The 21522-nt window shown below is 41.0% G+C and overlaps 2 protein-coding genes across 2 annotated transcripts in view; both read left to right on the top strand.

Annotated features, from left to right (window-relative positions):
• LOC306979324 (guanine nucleotide-binding protein G(i) subunit alpha-2) overlaps positions 1-16759 on the top strand; it is a 40143-nt gene extending 23384 nt beyond the window's left edge. The window contains exons 2-9 of the mRNA XM_079578214.1: positions 1744-1786; positions 4961-5102; positions 8066-8226; positions 11276-11404; positions 12781-12910; positions 14660-14813; positions 15385-15577; positions 15671-16759. Coding sequence (XP_079434340.1) covers positions 1744-1786; positions 4961-5102; positions 8066-8226; positions 11276-11404; positions 12781-12910; positions 14660-14813; positions 15385-15575 — 950 coding nt within the window. The 3' untranslated portion in view covers positions 15576-15577; positions 15671-16759. The remainder of the gene's footprint in view (positions 1-1743; positions 1787-4960; positions 5103-8065; positions 8227-11275; positions 11405-12780; positions 12911-14659; positions 14814-15384; positions 15578-15670) is intronic.
• A 1285-nt stretch (positions 16760-18044) lies between these two features.
• On the top strand, positions 18045-20240 carry LOC306979327 (PAK4-inhibitor inka2-like). The gene is made up of 2 exons (XM_079578217.1): positions 18045-18112; positions 19269-20240. Exons 1-2 carry the CDS (start codon positions 18110-18112, stop codon positions 20211-20213), a joined length of 948 nt encoding a protein of 315 aa, XP_079434343.1. The 5' UTR covers positions 18045-18109; the 3' UTR covers positions 20214-20240.
• Positions 20241-21522: the final 1282 nt, after the last annotated feature.

Raw genomic sequence — 21522 nt, forward strand, 5'->3', positions numbered from 1 at the left:
GTATTTTTGTCACAATATTTCAGCTCTATGTTCTCTTAAAACAACGTGAAACTCAAACTCACGCCCAGACATTCTCCAATAGTTCTTTTCTTAAGCCCCTGTTTTCAGTCACAGCCCAGTGAAGAGAATGAAATGAGGAAGACAGTTGCGTTTCATGAAACACGCTTTATCTCCGTTTCTAGATAAATAAAAAAAAACATGTAGAATTAAACGGTATTCACCTACTGAGAGAGTCTCACCTTTCAAAAGAGCCATAGCATGTGTCCATAGCTATAACATAGACTTTGCTGTGGTGCTACAAATGTGATGAAAATGGTTTGGATTGTTGGCACTCAATGTGTTAAATGGGTTTGAAACTTGCTTATTGACTGTTTTGTTTGTGTTGTGGGCTGTTAAGTGTTTTACTCCAGACACTGTTACCACTGCAGACATTTTCAGAACCGTACTTCCAGGATCAAACTCCCACCACATTGCTCCTTTCAAGACCATATGAATATTTCAAGCTTGTTAGCAGAATTGTCCACATAACAATGATGTTCCCCTACATACAGTGCAGTCTTGCAAATAGCCGAGTCGTCTATCTGTGCAGAACATCGGTGGCTTCTTGCAGTCTAGAGAGCTTTCGACACTTCTCCCACCTTCTCCCTCTCCCTCCCTCTTGCCTGTGGCGTGCGGATGTGATTGGCTCTGACAGGACGAGGACAGCACTCTGCAGAGAGATCTAGCTCTCTCGCTCTCTCTCTCTCTGCCCCGGGACAGGCTGATGGCAGGGTGGCAGAGCTGTGAGACAGCGAGGTCAAATGGTGGGACAGGTGCTGACCCCGTAGTGCTTTGGTACCCAAGCGCAATAAAGAACACGCTGGAGTTCAAGATCGTATTAAAAATCTCAACGCCTTAGAAGTTTTTTGCAGGCTTTCTTTCTGCCCTGGCACTAATGGACTTTAGTTTAATTATTAAAGATAATCACTCTATTTTTAATTTCGGCTTCGCTAGTTGTGAAGGCTACTTCGTTTCGTCCTAAAATGACCAGGAACTGTGAAGCTCATTTCCAAACAGCTACTTGGCAATTTTACTTTTCACTTCCTTTTTGAATACTATTGTGTATAAGCTGATTTAAAATGATTAGTAATATAATAAAATGATGAAAATCAAATAGTCATCCCTGTGATGATACCAATTTGGAGAGATTGCCATTTTTGTGAGTCAGTGCTTCTCATGTTAACGCTCATCATGCAGAGTGAGTGACGGGGATTAAAACAATAACTGAGAAGTTTGATCTTTCAGAAGCAGCAGATAACGATTTTTCCTACTTTAAGACAACATAAAGAATGGTTAATGCACATAAACCACGATAAAATCAAAGTCATGCTCTAGGTTTTTTGTTTATCGCTTCATATTAATAATGTCCGTTTTGTGTCGAGTAGCGTTGAATGGTTGCTTAATTGATTAGTAGCTCATTGATAACTATAAACATGCATGACTTTGTAAAGAAAATATTCTAGATTATGCTTAATCGTCTCATTTTACCGTCTAAATGAAGTGAGCATTGCTGTAATCAGAAAAGAAAATCCACATTTATTCACTCAATTGGTATGACTCATGCAGTGATTACCGACAAAGCAGTGTGCCGCATTATCTCTGACCTGTAACGGAGGTGAAATTAAACATCATGCACACAATAAACACATGTAACATGTTCGCTTTCCCAGATGATAGCATTAAAATGTATTCCTTCTTTCACAGGTGCCGGAGAGTCTGGGAAGAGCACCATTGTCAAGCAGATGAAGTAAGTTGTCATGACATTAAACCAGAACGTGGTTGTGTAAATTATATGAACAAATGGTTGATCTGTGTCTAAGCGATAACATTTTTGAAGAAGAGCTTTATTTGTATAGCACCTTTCACAGACATGGCCACAAAACGCTTTACATTGTTCAACACATTGTCCATGTTGCGCCTAAGCAATACAGTTTAGTCAGAAAGACTACAAATAAAGGACCTACAGCCAATACCTTGTGATTCTTATAGTGTTGGAGGCAAGAACCATATGAGAAGTTTTAAATCTTCAGCTGAACAGAACATGCTGGCAGACACACACAGGATCATACCGGGCTTAATTATTCACATTCCTCTGGGCAAGCCAGGCGTTCAATTCATTTTTTATGAAGATGGAAAATAGTGTTTTTTTCCCTTCTTTTGGCAAGTTTTAAACTATTGCATAGATACAGACAGACGAGCTGTGACGCAGAATCACTGCCACAACATTACTCATCATAATGCCAGCATAATCAACTAACAACTTTTGCAGTTAACTATTATGGAATGGAAGTCCATTTGTATAGCGCAATTCACATGACATGAGTCACCCAAAGTGCTTCACACAGTGCAGGGGAAGGGGATATTGTCTTCATTCACACACAGTAGTGGTAAGCTGTGAGTGCAGCTTCAGTTTCCCCTGGGGTCGACTGAAGCACGACTGCACACATCTGTGCCAGCGGCCCCTCTGACCACCCCATCCACACACACATCATTCATCCTGGCCTAGTGCACTTGTTTTAAGTGGTAGGGCAGCAGTGCCGCAGCTCCCTATACGCTGATCATCTCTGAGGGGCCAATGTGACTGAACGGCACTGTACAGTATTTGTGTCGCTGATAAAAAAACGTGCTGTATTCAATGAGAAAGAAGAGAAAGAAAAGTTGTGTGTGCCAATATGGCCGAGAGACAACGCAAGTAGGAATCTCCATGCCGTGCAAGGAGACTTCACGCATGGCCCACCCACCCAAGCATTAAAAAAATTCTGCTTATGGCACCAAAATGGCTTGCAGCGGGGAAACCAGAGTACCTGGAGGAACCCTTCGCAGACAGGGGGAGAACATGCAAACTCTACACAGAGAGGCCCAGTCCGGGATCGTACCCGGGACCTTCTTACTGTGAAGCACGAGCGCTAATCGTGCTACGGCATGGGTTTACAAATTGCCACATAAAATGAAAATTCAGTGCGTCTATAAGCGCAAGACTGGACATTTTGACCTAAATCTGACCAAACCTGACAAAAATGTTGAGTTGTGAAATAATATCCGTTTGACTGTATTATCAGCAGGCTGGTTTTGGGAGCTTGGAAGTGCCCCGTCTGCACTTCCTCCTTCGAGCCTCATGAAATCTGCATGATCGGATCTGGAGACCGGAAACACACTTGTGATTGTACATTAGCGACACTTAGCTGACTCACCGCCCGCTGCATGTAGTGATACTGCAGATGCTTTGAAAACAGTGGAGGATACGGTGGCAGAGAACAATGGGCATTTACCAGTCACTGTAGCATCAAACCGCTGCCTCCAGACATGGGGATTGTGGAGACACAGCACTTTTCACAACAAAGGCTGTTGCTGGGGATTGGTTTTCCATCGGAGAGCTTTTCCACATTGACATTTTAGTACTTTCTTTGTTTCGTACAAAGATTCAAACCTAAGCCTCAGTCAATTAGACTCTGAGTAAGTGTGTGGGCTTGTTTATATATAAATAGTGATACATATTTGATTATAAGCTTTAGAAACATTTAACACATTACAAAGATGTCAGGTCAATAAAAAATAAGTTTGTCAAGATGGCATATGGTTCCTGTATCAGTTTGGTTTATCTTTCAGTCTTGTCTTAACCTTCTTGCATAGTTCTGAACTTTGAAAATATTTAGTACCTTAAATTTGCTTGCACGGTTCATAAAATACTCAATGGACTTGCACCACCGTCATAAAAGGAATTCATAAAACTGAAATCCTCTTCTGGCAGAGCCACTCGGTCTATGGTTAGAGGAGACGGTGAAGTACCTACAGATGTACCACCTTTGGCCAGACTGTTCTTTCAGTCATGGGGTGGTAACATCTGGAACGGCATCCCTCTCACTATAAGAGTCCCATGTTTAACACATTCAGGACTTAACTAGAAAACTGGTTAAAATCAAGCCAACAATGTGCTCATTAGACCCACAGATCTCCTGTTGCATGACTGAGCCAAGTGTCGTGTCCATTAAACAGGTGTTGCTTTGTAAATAATAACTGGACATTTTTATCCTTTATGTCCTATTTGAACTGGATGAGCTGCCCGTGCACCAAAATCTGTATTCTGTTGTGCAAGTCACAGAATGAACATTCAGATGTTATTAATGTATGAATTGTATGTACAAATGCTGTGTTAATGTAAGCATGTAGCCTCAACTTTTAACATTTTCTATGTTTTATAATTGTTGTTGTCTTTAAACACCTTGCCCTGGGACAACAAAACTAGCGTTGCAATTAATACTGACACATTTACAGAAATGTTTGTTAATGTGTCCTGTCCCTGTCAAATAAATAAATAGTTGTGCAAGTAATATTTTAAAGTTGCACTATGCAACTTTTTATGTGAAAAACAGTTGATCTTTCAGTGACCCAACAGCTGTATGGGTGATTAGCTTGAAAGGTTTTTTTTTATTTTTATATAAAAAAAATTGCAAAGTGCACCTTTTTTGAGAGGTTTTCCAGAAAATGATTACACTTTGGACTCTTCATAAAGATGACTTGGAAGATGCTTCTTTCGTGTAAAAAAAAAACCAAAAAAAAAACAGTGATATGTAAACCCAGTGATATGTAAAGATGCAGAGTGAAGCAAAAATCTTAATTTGGTCGTTAAATGTATTAAACAGTCATGCGTAAGAGGCTGATGAATTGTTTATGCTCTTGGACATGTTGCACTAGTTCTTGATTTTAAAGAATAAATTATAAATGCAATCACAACTGTAATTGGTTAGTTTCCCAAAGTTATACGTCCCCAACTGATTGCCCTTTGTTTCTCACCTTAAGAGCTTAAAAACGAGGTGGTCTAGATTATAATTCAACAGCATCGTGTTTTGTCCTTGTACCTTTCCTCATAGTTCATAATTTGTATCATGTCACATACCTGAGCGTTTTTCTCATGGCCTTTCAGGATCATCCATGAAGACGGTTACTCAGAAGACGAGTGTAAGCAGTACAGAGCTGTGGTCTACAGTAACACCATCCAGTCCATCATGGCCATCGTCAGAGCAATGGGATCGCTCAAGATCGACTACAGTGACCCTGCCAGACAAGTAGGTGTCATGTTCAGTGCAGTTCCCCAACTTGAAAGGCAGACCCTTCTGAGTGGAGCTCACATGTTCTCCCTCTTTGCCGGTTTCCTCGGGGTACCATACTTACCCCATAGACCTAAACCATGCGCTGTAGGCCGAGCTCCAGCATTTGCAGATGGTCGCCTACTGCTCCGGAAGAGTTGGCGATCTGCACTGGTTCAATGATGAGTCAAGCAGAATGCTGATAGCTCATTTTCCGGTCGCAGCAGTAATAATATGTTAATAGATTTGGGCTAAATGGATCTGGGACAAAGCCTGGATTTCGGGCCTGTCCCAAGTTTCTCTGGTTACCCCTTGTCACAAGCCTGGATAACAGAATGAAAAGGAGCAGAATGGCCAAAAAAATAATGCAGTGAAGTGAAATAACAGCACAATGACTACACTGCGGTGAACTTTGAGTAAAGTCAGGGTGAATGTAGTAACCTGGAGATTTGCTGCCTTTTCTTCCCCCTTTTAGCAGGAAGTGATTATTTTGTCCAGTTGCCTGTTGTTGTAATAGCTGCAGCTCCTGGACAAAGTGAGCTCACAGTCCATTGGGGTTCTCATTCGTCTTAGTAAAGCGGAGACGGTGACACAGCGGTTGATGTAAGCTTAGTTAACCTGCTCTAACAGGGTGTTTGGAATTACTGTGTTTGCTGGAAAACGGAGCGGGAGCAGTAAAGCACGTCAGTCAATTTCCACCTTTAAAAGATAAGTAAACGTACGGTTTTCAAATGGCACTTTAAAAATGCAGGAAAACAGTTCCTGCCGTATCCTGTCATATATTTTGGCTTATTGGCCACTGGTTTTAGCCTTTGGATCGAACAATCCAACACATGTGGGCTTTCTGATTGGACATTTGGCAGTGTGTGAGCTTAAAGCAGTACTAAGTAAGTAATACATGCTTTTCGTAGATCCTCTGGGGGTAATACAAGTGTTAATGGGATGATATGGGGGGGGTCTTTCATCTCCCCCTGGTGTCTCCGGGCAGAAAACCACACTTGCAACTTTGCCTGCACCGGATCGGAGCCACCAATGCACACTAATGGAATCAGGAAGAAGAAGCTTACAGGCTAACGGGCAATGCTAACTGTGGGCTAGCGCCACTTAAACAGTTATTACAGCCAAGTTTGAGTGAAAAAAAAAATATCTCTGTTGTGTAATTGGATGTACAATATCCCTCTCTCCCTTCGTCTTTTCTGTCAGCGTAGTATTTACTCTCACGGACAATTAATGAGTAAAAAAACGCAACATGCTACGACACCTGCAGTGGCGCTTATGGCCTCTTGGGGCATGAGTTGCTTAGTTCTGCTTTAAGAACTCAAACAATTGTAAACATAGACTTCTCATACTAAATGTAATGGGTGTTTTCTCTATTGTGAATGAATCAAAATGACAGTTATCAGTAAAATAAGTATTAAATCATTATGTTTATATCTGTTATCTGGAGACACAAATGAGTCATCTTTATGAAGTACTGTATTGAAAACTTATACCCTTATTTAAATCTTCAGACAATTTTACAGCCAGTGTTCAGTCTGCATAGCTCCCAAATACTAAGGGGATCATTTACTAAGCGTTTACTCGTGTGCAAAGGAAGTAGCATGTGCAAAAGTGGATCAACAGCAGGCTCAATTATGCTTTTTTTTTTTTACTCTCGTACTGTACTACAGGCATCTCTGCAGGAGGTGAGGGACAGGAGGGTGTTAGCTAAGCTCACCTCCATCATGGACAACACCTCCCACCCACAACACGGGACTGTAGAGGAGCTGAGCAGCTCTTTCAAGAAGGAGCGCTACCGCAAGGCCATAACTTTGTATTGTCAGTTGGTGCATTTTGTTATGTGCGAGTCTGCAATCAATCATAACACTTAAACCAGTAAATTCACCTGAACCTGAATATTAACAATGTAAAATAGAAGCCAATAGAAACGGTCTTCGATGGGAGAGACCCGTTCTTTGCAAACATGTGATTGGTCAAAGCCGTCGTCTCCGAAACTGAACTTTCTCAACATAACAGTCTTTCCATTTGCGGATGAATTTTGGGATACAACCGTTTTAGATCCAGTTAACTATTAGTACTGAACGCTAAAAGACCCTTTTGTCCGATGCTCTCTTGCAGACCCCACCAGCACAAAAGACTCGCTATTCTATCTTTGATTCAAAACATGTGGAAAACGCAAAAAAATGAGCTGATTTTTTTTTTTTTAATGACCTTGAAGGAACACGTCACCTTTTTGGAGACCGAGAGACATGCAAAACAAAAGCCTCTGTGAACCCAAAACAATGCATGTACTTTCCATTTATATCCTATTGGGACATTTGATGATTTTCTTTTTTTTTGATTAAGCAAATCTGCAAAGCTATAGCCCCCAAAATATCCACTCCCTTTGATCCTCCTCTCTGTGATTAGTGCAGTGATTTGCTTATCGTGTGCTATTTGAATTAATGCAGGCTGAACTAGAAAGAAATAGAAGGGGGGGAAAGCTTACAAGTACAAACAGACACTGAAGACGGAAATAAATCATATTCATGTTATTGTGAAAACCGTGCGGAAGAAATTAATTAGCAGTAACAGGGAGAATGGAGAGAAACTGTCAACTTGCATTTTGTGGAAGTATCGCTGTGTTCTTTGTGCAGTGTAACTCGACGTGGGACCATGTTATCCTTTGATCATTCATTTGCAAACCACTGCTTACCAAATCTAATGGAAGCAATCACAAACAAACTGAAGTCGGAGCCAATTTTCTACACGTTTTTGAATGGATCTCACAACCATAAATGAGCACAGTTGTAGGGTCTGATTGAAAGCCCACTATCTGATGGTAAACCTCGCCCGACTTGGGTGAACTCGGTGTGAAATATTTGAGACGACAACACTATATTCTACTTGTTTGTTGTTCTTGGCCTGATTTTTTTTTTGTAATCCTCTTTTCTCTCTCTCAGGACGATGCCCGGCAGCTGTTCGTCCTGGCCGCCACAGCAGAGGAGAAAGACATCCTCCCTGACGACTTGGCAAACGTGATCCGCCGACTGTGGGCCGACTCTGGGATCCAGAGCTGCTTCACCCGCTCCCGAGAGTACCAACTCAACGACTCCGCTGCATAGTGAGTGTGAACCGCTCTGCAAGGGTACTTAATAATGCACGATACAGCTACTTTACTATGATGCTGGGGTGTAACAATATTAGGGCTGCAACTAACGATTATTTTTTTTATTGCCACATAAAGTTTAAGTGGCGTCGCTTGAGGACATGTTGGTGGAGTAAACCTAAAGTGAGTGTTTTTTGGAGGCTCTTAGCACTAATTGTGCTTTCTGATTGGATAAGACACAGACAGATATTTAGGAAATATAATGTACAAATGACGCGAGTAGTTTTTTATTAAAGTTTTTCATTGCTCTATTTGAGTCTGTGTTTACCAGAAAATGATGGTTATCAGCTATTTCAATAAAACAATTAGTTGTTTCAGCCCTAAACTATATTGACCATATCAACAACTTTCACTGTAGATTTGTACAATGTACTGCACATGTTGCAGTGCCTTTGCTGCGTTCCTTGTTGTCGACGCACCACTGCTACTACCCTTTGTTTTTGTGTTTTCAACAGCTGAATCTCTGGTTTACTTGATCAAATCCACACAACTTTCCTTTTATTAATGTCACCTGAGGTAAACTGCTGCAAAAGGACATGCATTACATATTTATTTATTAATAACAACTAATAATGGTAGTTATCTATTGCTTTTCTCAAATATACTATGTTTTGAGCATTTGAGCAAGATTCAAAAAGATTAAAGGTTTTTTATGTTTTATTCATTTCACAGTGAATCAAAATAGTTAATTCTCTCGTCCTTGTTGTGGAGCGAGGGGTGGGGGGTGAGAGGTGGGAGCATAGGATGGGCAGAGAAGGGAGGGAGTTCAGCTGGTGGATAAAACTGGCCTAGTAGTAGGAGATAAAAGATGTATCCTATTGTACTTGTTTGCGAATACAGATATTCTTGCTTGAGCAGTTATCACACAGGCCTCATTTAATTTCCTAATATTATGCAGCCTTAATATTGTTATCCTTCTTAGTATACAGCAGCATTCGCTTTAGCATACTCCCACCAGTGCAGACCTGACGTGATCTTTTCTTCCCAGAGCTCCCTTCCTTTTGCTAATTCTACAGCTGTCGGTGCGCTCTGTGGTGTAAATTCAGTGGTACAATGTTGACTATATGGGTGTCAATCAATATGGACCAGTCTTCTGTGTACATCTAATCGACTGGTGCCAATATAAATGGTAATTCAGCCGTGTGGGAAAACGCACAGCTGTTCTTAAACATTTGTGGTGCATTTCCTCCGTCTGCATCTCAAGCTGCTGCTTCTTCACGTTATTAAATAGAGCTCAAATCAACATAACACCCTCACCCCCCCCACCTGAAATGGAAATGCATTAAAATGAGGTTTTCAAAAATGCATCTACTTTGGGCCTCAGTTTTCTTAGTTGTTCATAGCAAATTTGAACACAGTTAAACGTAAAAATCTTATTTATCTGCTGTGAGACTTTGTGATTTGATTTATTCAATATCTAATCTACGTTTATGAAGGCGGCAGGTTGTATACAGTATTTAACAGTCACAGGGGAAAGATCTGATGGAGCAGACCGTTCATCAGCAGTCAGACTCTCACTCGTCCCGATGGATCAGAACAGAAATTACCCAATAACTCCCATTTAGTGAGACTCTTTCCATGTTTAGTGCAGTAATATTGTAGTCTAATAGAACAGTAAAGTCTGCCTTTTGAAACATGGAGCACTAAAATTATGATCTGCAAATCGTGTTAAGTGCTAAATTCAGTAAAACGTTACACTGAATGCATTATAACTGGGCAACCACTCCTTTGATCTGCAGTTGTTCTCACTTCAAGATGTCTTCAGGGTTATTATTCTTTAGAATGATCAAGCTGTCTGTAAAAAGTACCTTCTCTTGCAAAGCCGTACATGATCAACCCAGTGGGCGCCAGCTGACAGGAGGATTAACCAGTTGTACATGTTTAGTTCAATTTGTGAGCATGAAGTTTATATTGTGATTTGGCCACAGTAGGGAGCGTGTGTTGCCTTTTAAAACTTGAGCTGGATTGGTGCTGATTGGTAATGGATGACGTTATTCCCTGCTGTTTATTTGCCTTCGCTGTAACCGTCATATTGATCTCGGATGCTGTGATGTGGACTTTTGCTGTGTGGTGTCATTCTGCTCATTTGAAACCAACACAGTGAAGAGATGATGAAACCGTTTATTATGAAATGTAGTGTCTGCCTGTGAAGCCGTGGTTGGCCGGTCCCCCCTCTCTCGTGTGTGTGTGTGTGTGTGTGTGCGTGTGTGTGTGTGTGTGTGTGTGTGTGTGTGTGTAAAAGATGTCTGAAACACTCCCCCACTGACCAACAGTCTGTCCCAGAACAGGACAAGGACAGCAGAGCACATGAGGCAAGCTCGAACAAGGAAGAACAGGCTGTTGTCTCCTAGATGTTATTTAATACTGCACTCTGTTTACACTTCATTCAGTCAGGTAAACGTGTTAATATAATATTGGTTTAAGCCTCAGCAGCACAGTCTGTGGATGTTGTGCCATGATTTGAGCTTTCGTTATGAGGGATTATGAGGGCTGATGCACAATTTTTGCTTGTGTTCCTGCCAAAATATAATACATCCATGGTTCTTGATGATATTTTCTTGACACATACTCCTCCACATAAATGCCAGCTTTCACCAAAGATAATGTACCCAAAGGAAAAAAAATATATATATACTTTTGTACATGAAATGCAAGATTTCCATATTTTGTGGCTTGCATATTTTTGCTTCTTTTCCATAGTAAAAGTTTTCAAAACATAGTCATCTGAAATAAAAAAGGCTTCTTCAGCTCTGTGGTTTGACTGGTCAGCACACTGGATTAAAGCACTCCCCCTGTCGTTTACCTTTGGCCCGTTTCAACTCGTACCAAAGTATTGAACAGAACTGCAGTGGACCTCCTGTTTGTTGGGGCACTTTACCTTTAATCCTAAACAATCGAGTCCACATTAACACTTTTTGAAAACCAATGCGATAGTTCTATATTGTTATAATCAGTATCATTTGTTACGCTTCTATTATATGAAACTGTTTGTCTGTGTCTGCAGTTACCTGAATGACCTGGAGAGGATAGCCAAAGCAGATTACATCCCAACGCAGCAGGACGTCCTGAGGACCAGGGTCAAAACCACTGGCATTGTGGAGACGCACTTCACCTTCAAAGAACTGCACTTCAAGTGAGACTCCTCTTTAACAGCCGACACCACAATCACTTTACCGAAGTGCAGAAATGCAGCCTGCCGCAGCGTAGCAGAGTGATTTATAAGGAAAGATTGCATGAATGAATTGCTTGTGCAAACATGGCTAAGAGAGCGTGAAATTAAATAATGGTTTGTATACGGTATGCTACTTGAGTGGGTTTCGGCAGCACTGTAAAAGCAAAACATTACAATGCAATATTAGAATGGGATGTAGAGTACAAGTTCTTTTTTTATCTCAGCGTGATATGAAACAGACAGAATGTTGTAGGAATTACATTTCATATAAAGTATTTATGCATTATCTAAGTAAATAACTTTGTCTATGCTTTACACATACATAACTAAATTGGCATATCTGTAACTAAAATCGGCTTGTCTATCTTTATACTGTATTCACTTCAACAAAATAATTGTATTCAATAATTTAGCTTTATAAGAGCATTACTCATGTAACTCTCCATTGCTTATATGGAACAATAGGTCCTGCATACATTTTTCCCTGACCCTTTTCAAGCTCCAGCTGAGCCAGTAATGAATAAACACATTCTGTAGGTCCCTTAATAATGCCTGAGCCCTGAGCACCCTTTGACCTTGATACCAATGCACTTTTTGCAGTTTTCTGGGGGTGAGTATTTGGCTCGACCTGCCCCCTCCCGACGCATCCCTGTTTATTTATCCAGGTTTGGGAGCCGCACAAACGGCGCGCTGGCTCTTGACCCTCTGTGGTTCATTGTGACCTTTTTCCAGATTCCTGATATTTATCCTTTGACACAAGCTTGTTGTTTGTCATGAATAATGCATTACACCAAGTAGATCAATAGGACGAAAGCTCCAGTATGTTCTGTAAGGCTGAAGGCCATATTTGTTATATCAAAAGAAAATATTTTAATATTTCAAGCCTCAAGTTTGTTTTTATTTCCCTATAATCTGAATTTCACATCCTTAGTAAACACAAATGAGTCATCAGGGCTCTAGACTAACATTTTGGGTTGGCACTGGAGCACGTTATGCTGTAGGACATACTAAAAACAAAAAGATAATATTAATGGTAAAGAGCTCTAGAAGTAGCAGCACTAGTAGTTCTACAACTAGAGCTGTGTAACTACTGTAGTCCTGTGGCAACACTTTTGTAGTTTTTCTGGCAAAATCTGAGCAGCCTGCTCCTGTCCACTCCACCACTGTGAGCGCTCCCTTATGAAATCTTAATGCACATCGAGGGACAGCATGACACTCAAACTTTCTTTTGCAATTTCTGATTTGTCCTAAAAAGGCCTCCTCGCTGTCCATTTTAAGTCTTTTATCCGGCCGCCGTGCTGACCTGAATGCATTTGTGTTGGTTTTTTTGCCTGCAGGATGTTTGATGTGGGAGGCCAGCGCTCGGAGAGAAAGAAGTGGATCCACTGTTTTGAGGGAGTTACAGCCATTATCTTCTGCGTGGCTTTGAGTGCTTATGACCTCGTGCTGGCTGAGGACGAGGAGATGGTAGGTCTTGAAAATGCTGAAAAGCCATTAACCGTCATGTTGGGAAAATACATAGGGCCATTATAAATTGCAGCTCGGGGTTATCTTTGCTTTCTTAGTTCCGAAAATTTTTGTTCTCTATAGTTGTCCAGTCCCATAATTCCAAATTATTACAGATGGTAGTCGAAAAATAATGCTGTGATTCTGTTTGGAGTCAAACATTTCTTTGCCAAAATAAATGACAAAGTAAATGTAATGAATAATATAATAAAAAGTTGCTTCCATCAATATAAGCCATTCTATTTTTCTTGCTCAGTGTGTAGTTTTTATGTTTTTAGTAATATTTTCATCCTGTATGGCCAATTTGGTAAAAGATTTGTCTCAAACGTTTTACACTGCGAAATTATAAAAGCCATTTTGTCGTATTTTCAAGTATTGTTATTAATTAAACTCTTAATAATTGACTTTTTCGAAAAGTCAATGCTAAAAATACATGGGATTTTTTTGTCTGGGCCCCGAAAGTGGGTAGGATTGTGGAGCTCTATTAAAAAAGCAGGATAGATGCTTTCAATAGTTAATTATTTTTATTTATTTATTTAAAACAGTACTAAGTAACTTAATAAATCCTTTGCGTAGTCCCTCTGGGGGTAATTCAAGTGTTAATGGGATGATTGGGGGGTCTTTATCTCCCCCCCGGTGTCTCTGGCCACAAAACCACAATTTAAACTTCGCTGCCTACGGGTCAGAGCCACCGATATACACACTAATGGAATCACGAAGACGAAGCTAACTGGCAAAGCTAACTGCGGGCTAGCACCACTGCAACAATATTTACAGCCAAGTTTGAGTGAAAAAAATGATCTCCATTGTGTCATTGGATGTACAATATCCCTCTCTCCCGTTGTCTTTTCTGTCAGCGTAGTATTTACTCTCACGGACAATTAATGAGTAAAAATACGCAACATGCTACGACACCTTCAATGGCGCTTACGGCCTCTAGGGGCATGGGTTACTTGGTACTGCTTTGAATAACTCTTACTTATAACCCTTTCACTTCTTCATTCTGTTTTCTTTTCTTATGTTCTCTTGTAATATGTATTTATCTTCTATACCGGTACATATTTGGATATTTTATACCACATTGTATGGCCTTTCCTTGTTCTGTTTCTTTTAAATACATAAAAAAGCATGTAAGCTAATCCAACACAAAATTAATAAGAATTGAAACAGTAAAAGGTTGGTTTTAATCTATATCTAGACATTTATTGTGGCCTAATGATGGGGATCTCTGACTGCGAAACCAAATGGACTTTAATGATCCATCTATAGGAAATGACGTAATAAAAATGATCCTGATTCCTGACCCATTTTTCAAGCGATATAAACCATTTGCCGCTCTTGTCCAAACCTCTTCTGAATGTAAAGCTCCAGAGAACAGACCGAGACCGCCCCACTTAGTCAAATATGAAACAACACTGCCCCCTGGTGGAAAGGTGCAGGAGCCAGTCAGGCTTAACGTGATAGTGTAGCACGCGACGACATGTGTTTTAGACAAACATTGTAATAGATTAAATGCAGGACATTTGAAGGGTCTGCAACTATAGCTAACTTCTCCTGCCCTGACCAGGACTTTGTTCTCATGGATGGGGCTGCAGTCATTTAACATTATGTTCTGACACATGTAGCTTTGCAGTTGCCAAAGCTACATGTGAAACAAACCGTACTAATCTTGACATGTCTATTTATAAGCCGTGCCCCCGTCTCTTACAGAATCGTATGCATGAGAGCATGAAGCTGTTCGACTCCATCTGTAACAACAAGTGGTTCACGGAGACGTCAATCATCCTCTTCCTCAACAAGAAGGACCTTTTCGAGGAGAAGATCACCCGCAGCCCACTCACAATCTGCTTCCCCGAGTACGCAGGTGAAGAAAATGCCCATATTTGTGCTCGCTACTTTTTCATTTCATTTATTTCTTTATCAAGACAATGTGCAGTTATATTCTGCTTGTGAGCAAAGATGCTTGTACCAGCTTTTTCAAGTCCTAGGGGAGGAAAATGCCCATATTGTGCTCGCTGCTGAGGCGACACCTCCTCAAAGTGGCTAATATTGTATTCAAAGTAAAACCTCTTCATCCCCGCCTGAACCGAGCACATTTTCTCCAGTTCTCCATCACTCAAATCTAAAAACGTCTTGAAGAAAAGCGTCAAAATAGCGACAAAAGAGGGAAAGCGCAATGACAAAGTAACAAAAACACTACAAAAAACTACAAAAACATTTCAAAAGCGACAAAAACACAACAAAAACGCTTCAAAAATGTGACACAAACGTGACGACAACGCGACCAAGGCGTTAGGATCATTTTTGTAGGTTTTGTAGGCGTGGGGGGGGAGCATTTCACTGTACTTATGAAAGTGTTTGCTCATATGAAAGAATACAAGTACTAGAGTAATGATTATGGCAATTTATACTGAAGCATTTGAAATTTCAAACAGGAGCCAACAAGTTTGACGAAGCGGCCAGCTACATCCAGACCAAGTTCGAGGACCTGAACAAGAAAAAGGACACGAAGGAGATCTACACTCACTTCACCTGCGCCACCGACACCAAGAACGTGCAGTTTGTGTTCGACGCAGTCACCGACGTCATCATCAAGAACAACCTCAAAGACTGCGGCCTCTTCTAAAGGTACCGCAGGGATTACTCATGTTGTGCACCATTTGGAATGTGCCACGCTCACAGGGACTCTAACACCACCTCTTTCTTCTTTGCGTCTTGCAGGACAATACTTGGCACACGGACTGCATGAGACTGCAAGAGCCATGAGACGATTACTGCTTTTCATAATGAAAACCATAACAGACTTGACTCTGCGAGGGGGAAATTTTAGCCAATTCAACCAACACATGTTTCACACACCCCACACACTTTTGTCTTGGTATGTTATGTTTCAATATGTAATATATTTGGTCAGGGCTTGGATTTATATTGAGTGCCTGTAAATAACTATTTGACAAAGAAGCCCCTGACTGGACAAAAGCCACCGATTCACAACAGCACTCGATGTAGAAAATGTGTTTTATTTGCATATCCAACTATTGGCAGTCAAGATGATTCAATAATTGTATCCTTTTAAATCAAAGATAAAGGTAAAGAGCCTTCAGTACATGTTTCAATCGGTATATTGTTGTTTTTAACTAGATTATTGTACCTTATTTTGTTTCCCTTTTTGTCAATAAGAGTAGATTTTAGAAGCCGCTTTTTTATATCACATTAACTTATATTGACTTAATGTTGCCATTTTTCCTCGAGCTGCACATTTTTTTTTTTTTAGAGAAGAAGAAAAAAAAGCATGGAGAATGACAAAAGGGACACGCAATGAAAATGTCTTTTGTACAATGTTTACACTGAACCAATAATCGCGGTTGTACAATAGTGCATTGTTCTGCATGAGAGCTCCCTTGACCAGAATAAAACCCCTCTCTCCTCACACGATATAAAACAAAAAACATTCCTACTTTAGAAAAATAAACTTGTTATGTGTCACTTTTAATATATCAGCAAGATTTCTATTAAGTGGATCTGTCTCTAACATTTTGTTCTGTATCCAGTTTGTTTCTCTCATTTTACAAGTGTTTTAACATGTTTGTGCCTTGATATATCCGTTTACACTCGTTCTTTAGACATGCTATGTTCATATAGTGTGAATTAGGGCTATTTCTATTTTCCACTTGGGTTCACATTAGTCACGTCAGTTTGAGATGCACCGCGGCAGCAGCACAGAGAAGATACAAACGAATGGTAACAGTACAACGGTGGTCAAATTCAAGTTTGTTCATTGTAAATAAACATACAATCACATGATTGCAAGAATGGTGGCATATTTTGCTTTTTGTCGCCCTTTTCCTTCGTAGTGGCCCACATTCAATACCTTTTCTTACCTACAAACCCTTTTTCTGTTCTTTTGAAAAATACACATGTTTTAAATACATTATTGGGACTTAAAGGTTTATTTTATTTTAGGCTTTTATATAATTGAAACATAATAGTATATAAAGAAGCCTATTTAAAGAAGTGTAATGAATGCCACAGAAACGGTTGACTAAGATGTTTCATAAGAAACTTCCTATAAATAAACTTCATTTAATGGCCTAAAAAGTGGCAGACATTTGTCAAAGGTTGGCTCCCTGAAAATGACATTTTAAATAAAATGGTGATGTGCTTAAACATGTTATGTTGGATCACGGGCCTATTTAAAATGAATGGGTGCCTCTGCACAAACTTTGGCTGATTTGCAAACAGTGTTATCAGCATCTGTTGCAGAGGCGTCAGATCCATTACTAGGCTTTGTATTCATGTAGAAGTGCATTAAAGACCAAATAAAGGCCAGACTGCTCCTTTATGCAAATCCTATTGACTTTCATGAGGGCGTGAGGAGGCGCTAACGAGTTGTCAGGGCCTAACTCTCCACCAGGTGGCGGCAGGTACATGTGCCTCATGGGTCCGCCTCCTTCTCTTAGTTGTAAACAGTATATTCTTTACTATTTACCCTAATCCTAACCATAAGGATATGGTTACGGTGAGGGTTATCCTATTCCTCATCAGTAACTTTACCAACCAAGGGGTCCCACAGAAATGGAGGTTTGGGAAACACTGTTATAACAGAGTAAACTACCAACTATAGCACCATCTACATATGCTTATATCATACATTACATTGTGAAGGGCACAGGGCACAGAAAGAGTGTGAAAATGAACTCCCTCGTGCTGTTTTGTTTTGCACCTTTCTCTCTTAATGTCATTAAACATGTTCATGCAACGAAATTCTTTGCATTAAAAAGAAAAAGACCTGATGTAATAAAAGCGGAGACAGACAGATGTTTTGCTCCGGGAGGAACCTCTGTATGCGCACGAGGAGGTCTCTTGTTTCACGCGCACCTCAATGGCTGGATCTTTTTTGGAGCTGCGCGCTGATTGGCTGAGGCACAGAGCTCAGCATCGTTAAAGTCCAGTGACAGGATCGTGTGTGATTCAGAGGAGAGACACTCAAAGATGCAACTCAGAGGACAGACCACTCATAGATGCACTGAACTTTCTTGATTTGAGTCTTTGTTGAAGTCTTCCGCCGCCTAATGCCGAGGTGAGCAGATCTCTTCAGCAGCACGAAACGCTGATCCAGAAGTTCCCTCCTTTGGACATTTGGACACCAGTTTGAACATAATGGTAAGTCAGTTTTATTAGTTATATTATTAGACCTAATGATCCCCAGTTGTGTCTCGCCAAATGCCTTCAGTTTGGCATCCCACGTGTGTGAAGGCAGTCAAGTAGAAACAAGTTATTTCAAATGGCACAGAGACGCACAACAACACCCCGCTGTGGACGCGACTTTTAGGCAGATTAAGTCCTTTTCAAGCCCCCAAATGGTTCAGCGCCTGCAGCTGTGACAACATCACTGAAACTTAGAGAAACCCCTACAACCACAACTGATGAACTTTTGTCACAGCAAAAGTTCAGCGCTTTTACAAGGTTGGGTTTTATTATGTTGAATATTTTGTAATTCCTGCGCACTGGAGTCATTTCCGTTTTTATAATTCGGAGCGGCAACATCCTGTAGGGGTCCAGGGAGAGGATATGCGCTCCAGCAGCAACTCCACAAAACCAGCTTTGCTTTGTCCAAACCTATGGACAACATTGGAGTTCCCCAGTTTTTCACTGACCGCATCCTGTGTCTGCCCCGCTACTAAATCTGACTAAATAACGCTTGCTGGTGTAACTTAAGAGATCATTTAGGGTGGCTCAGCTGTTTACTGCACCTTAACAACCACTGATAAGTCCCTTGCTGGTAGCTGTAGTGCTGGTAATGTAAAACAAAGCAATGGCACCATCTGTATTGCTTGTTCAGGCCTATTGTCTATCACAACTGCCACTTTTACTCTGTATTTGCACTCTTGCGCATTTTGAGTCCTCCTTTATACTCTTTGCTTCCCTGTAGTTCTGTTTGTAAAATGCCCATAGAGGTGATGATCTAATCTTGTAAAAATCTTCTGGCCTACTTCTGCACTCAGCAGCTCCAGCCACTGTGTCAGACACGCCAAGGCATGATGAGTGTTGGAAAAAAAAGTCACTAAAGGAGTTAACCGCAGCCTGTTTTCTCTGTAATAAAACTACTGCTGAAACTTCCACTGCACAGCCAGCACCTCTGCCTTCCACTCCCTTTGTAGCACTAGCTCTCACTGCAGGAACACTAACATCACCACTAGTTTGGGGTTATTTTAAGACTTAAAAAACGTTGAAAATCTTGTAGTTGTAGCTTTTGTTTGCCTCAGCAGATCCTGAAGTCTGAAAAAATCCGACTAACGTGTGTCTCTTTCTGGTATAGCTGTGTTTAGGAGAGTCTCCGGATTGCCTGCGAGACCAGATGCAGCACGTGAAGAAGTCACTGCAGGACCGCACGCAGCTAAACCGTCCCAGGCCACTGAGCGAACCCTGTGGCCGAACCTTTGCCTTGACGAGATTTTGCAAACAGCAACAGCAACAGCAGCAGCAACAAAGCCAATCCTCCAGACTCAGGGTTTCAGAGACCAGCGAATCCGGCACGTACGACTCTGCGTGCTGCCTGGCCAGTCCGCTGGAGGAGGAGGACGAACAGGAGCATGAAAGGTTAGGCCAAGGATCTCCGAGTAGCGAAAAAAGCGTGGATTTTGACTCTGGGTTTTCCGAGGACTCGTGGCACGATGAAGGGGTTGTGCTGAGGAGGACCAGGAACGTTCGAGTTTCCGCCTCCGCTTGTCTCAGAACAAATCGTGTCTCTGCGAACGGGAGAGTCCGACCCAAGTCCACCTCGGACGCTTGTTTGGAAAAATGGACTTCGTTCAATGCGTGCAACCCCGAGGAGTCAGACTGGACTACTTCACTGTTGAGCCGCAGCCGAAACAGGCAGCCGTTAGTCTTGGGGGACAATAGTTTTGCGGACTTGATTAAGAACTGGTTGGACCTTCCGGAGAGTCCCGAACCAGCGGCACTGAAGCCAACTGTGGGACGGCGATTGGCTAAGGACATACTGGGGAACATGCGGAGGAAGTTGAATGGGATTACTAAAGGTGTGGAGATGAGGAGCAGACCAGTGGACTGTGCCAAGGCCAGGCAGACGGAGGCGTCCAAAAGGCTGTCCTGCCCGGTGGGACTACAGGCACTGAAGCCTTTCTTTCACCAGTCGCACACGGGGCTGCATGAAACGGAATCAGACTTCCACAAGTTCACCGCGCTCATGAAGACGGGCAGCAGGCAACCAATAATATGCAATGATATTATTGGATATATTTGAAATGAAGGAAACTGCATTATTTGTTCTTCAGCTAAAATAATAAAGATTTATTTATGTAAATTCATGTTTTTTTCTGATTTATGTCTTGAATGATAAATTATTCATTATAGAAGTATTAATGATTGTGAGCTATGAACATTTTACACGAACCGTGGGCGATGGGAGGGCGATACTAGAAAACAATTGGAAAATAAATGAACGTCTGCAGGTCAAAGAAAGAATTCAGACTGGATCAGAGAATCTGAAATATTGCAGCTCTTATTCTTGTCTTTAGTGTTCAGTGTCACAAGTGGCCTTAGGAATGGATAGAGATGAACCAGTGCCAAAAGGTGCATGGGAAGTATCAGTAAAGAGTCAAACTACTGTCGACTACCTCAAATAGCTATAGAGCATGAAGGCAGACGGCTAATACAGAATGAATGAAAGCACAAACACTTTATTCACTCATGGTCAGTGATGTTGTGAAGCCATTTATTGTGGGGGAATCAAATGCCATAATGACCCTGTCAAAAAAGTTTACACATCCCAGTTTCCAAAACATTGTATTGCCCCTTTTCGCATCCGTGACAGATCGGAGTCTTTTGTGGTAGTTGTGGAGAAGGTTCTGTAAATAATCTAAAGGTAAAGCAGCCCATTCTTCTTGGCGAAAAGCTTCCAGTTCCTGTAAATTCATCTTAGTCTCCTGGCTTCAATATCAATGAACCAATGTGGGGAGAGCTCAAACATGCAGTTCATGCAAGACAGCCCAGGAACTCACACTTTTTGCCAAGAAAAATGGACCGCTTTATAGGCCTGTCACGATAACAAAGGAAAGTATTTCATTGACTCTAACGATATTAGATACTGTCAACTCTCAGGCATAAAAATGACAGTAAAACTTGTTCTAAAAGTGCATAATCATATCCTAAAACACCACACAAGCTGCAGACAATATATAATGTATCTCAATTTGCTTCAGTTAGTAATCAGTTTGCTAATAATGTAATGTAATAATGTAATCTCTGTTATTTATTGAACGATAAGTTGATAAAGTAATGATCGTGACAGCCCTACCGCTTTATCATCAGAAAAAAAAGAACCTCATCCACAACTACCACAAAAGACTCCGATCTGTCACTGATGTTAAAGGGGGCAACACATAGTATTAGGGGTATTGGGGTAAACTTTTTGACAGGGTCATTTTCTATTCTATTTTGTTATGGTGATTTGAAACGAGTTCACACATTTTTTTCACAATAAACGACTTCACAGCATCACTGACCATGAGTGGAAATAAAAGTTTTTGTGTTTTCATTCATATTCTTTGAGA

The sequence above is a fragment of the Gobius niger genome (assembly GCF_951799975.1).
Source record: "Gobius niger genome assembly, chromosome: 20".
NCBI classification, from domain to species: Eukaryota; Metazoa; Chordata; class Actinopteri; order Gobiiformes; family Gobiidae; genus Gobius; species Gobius niger.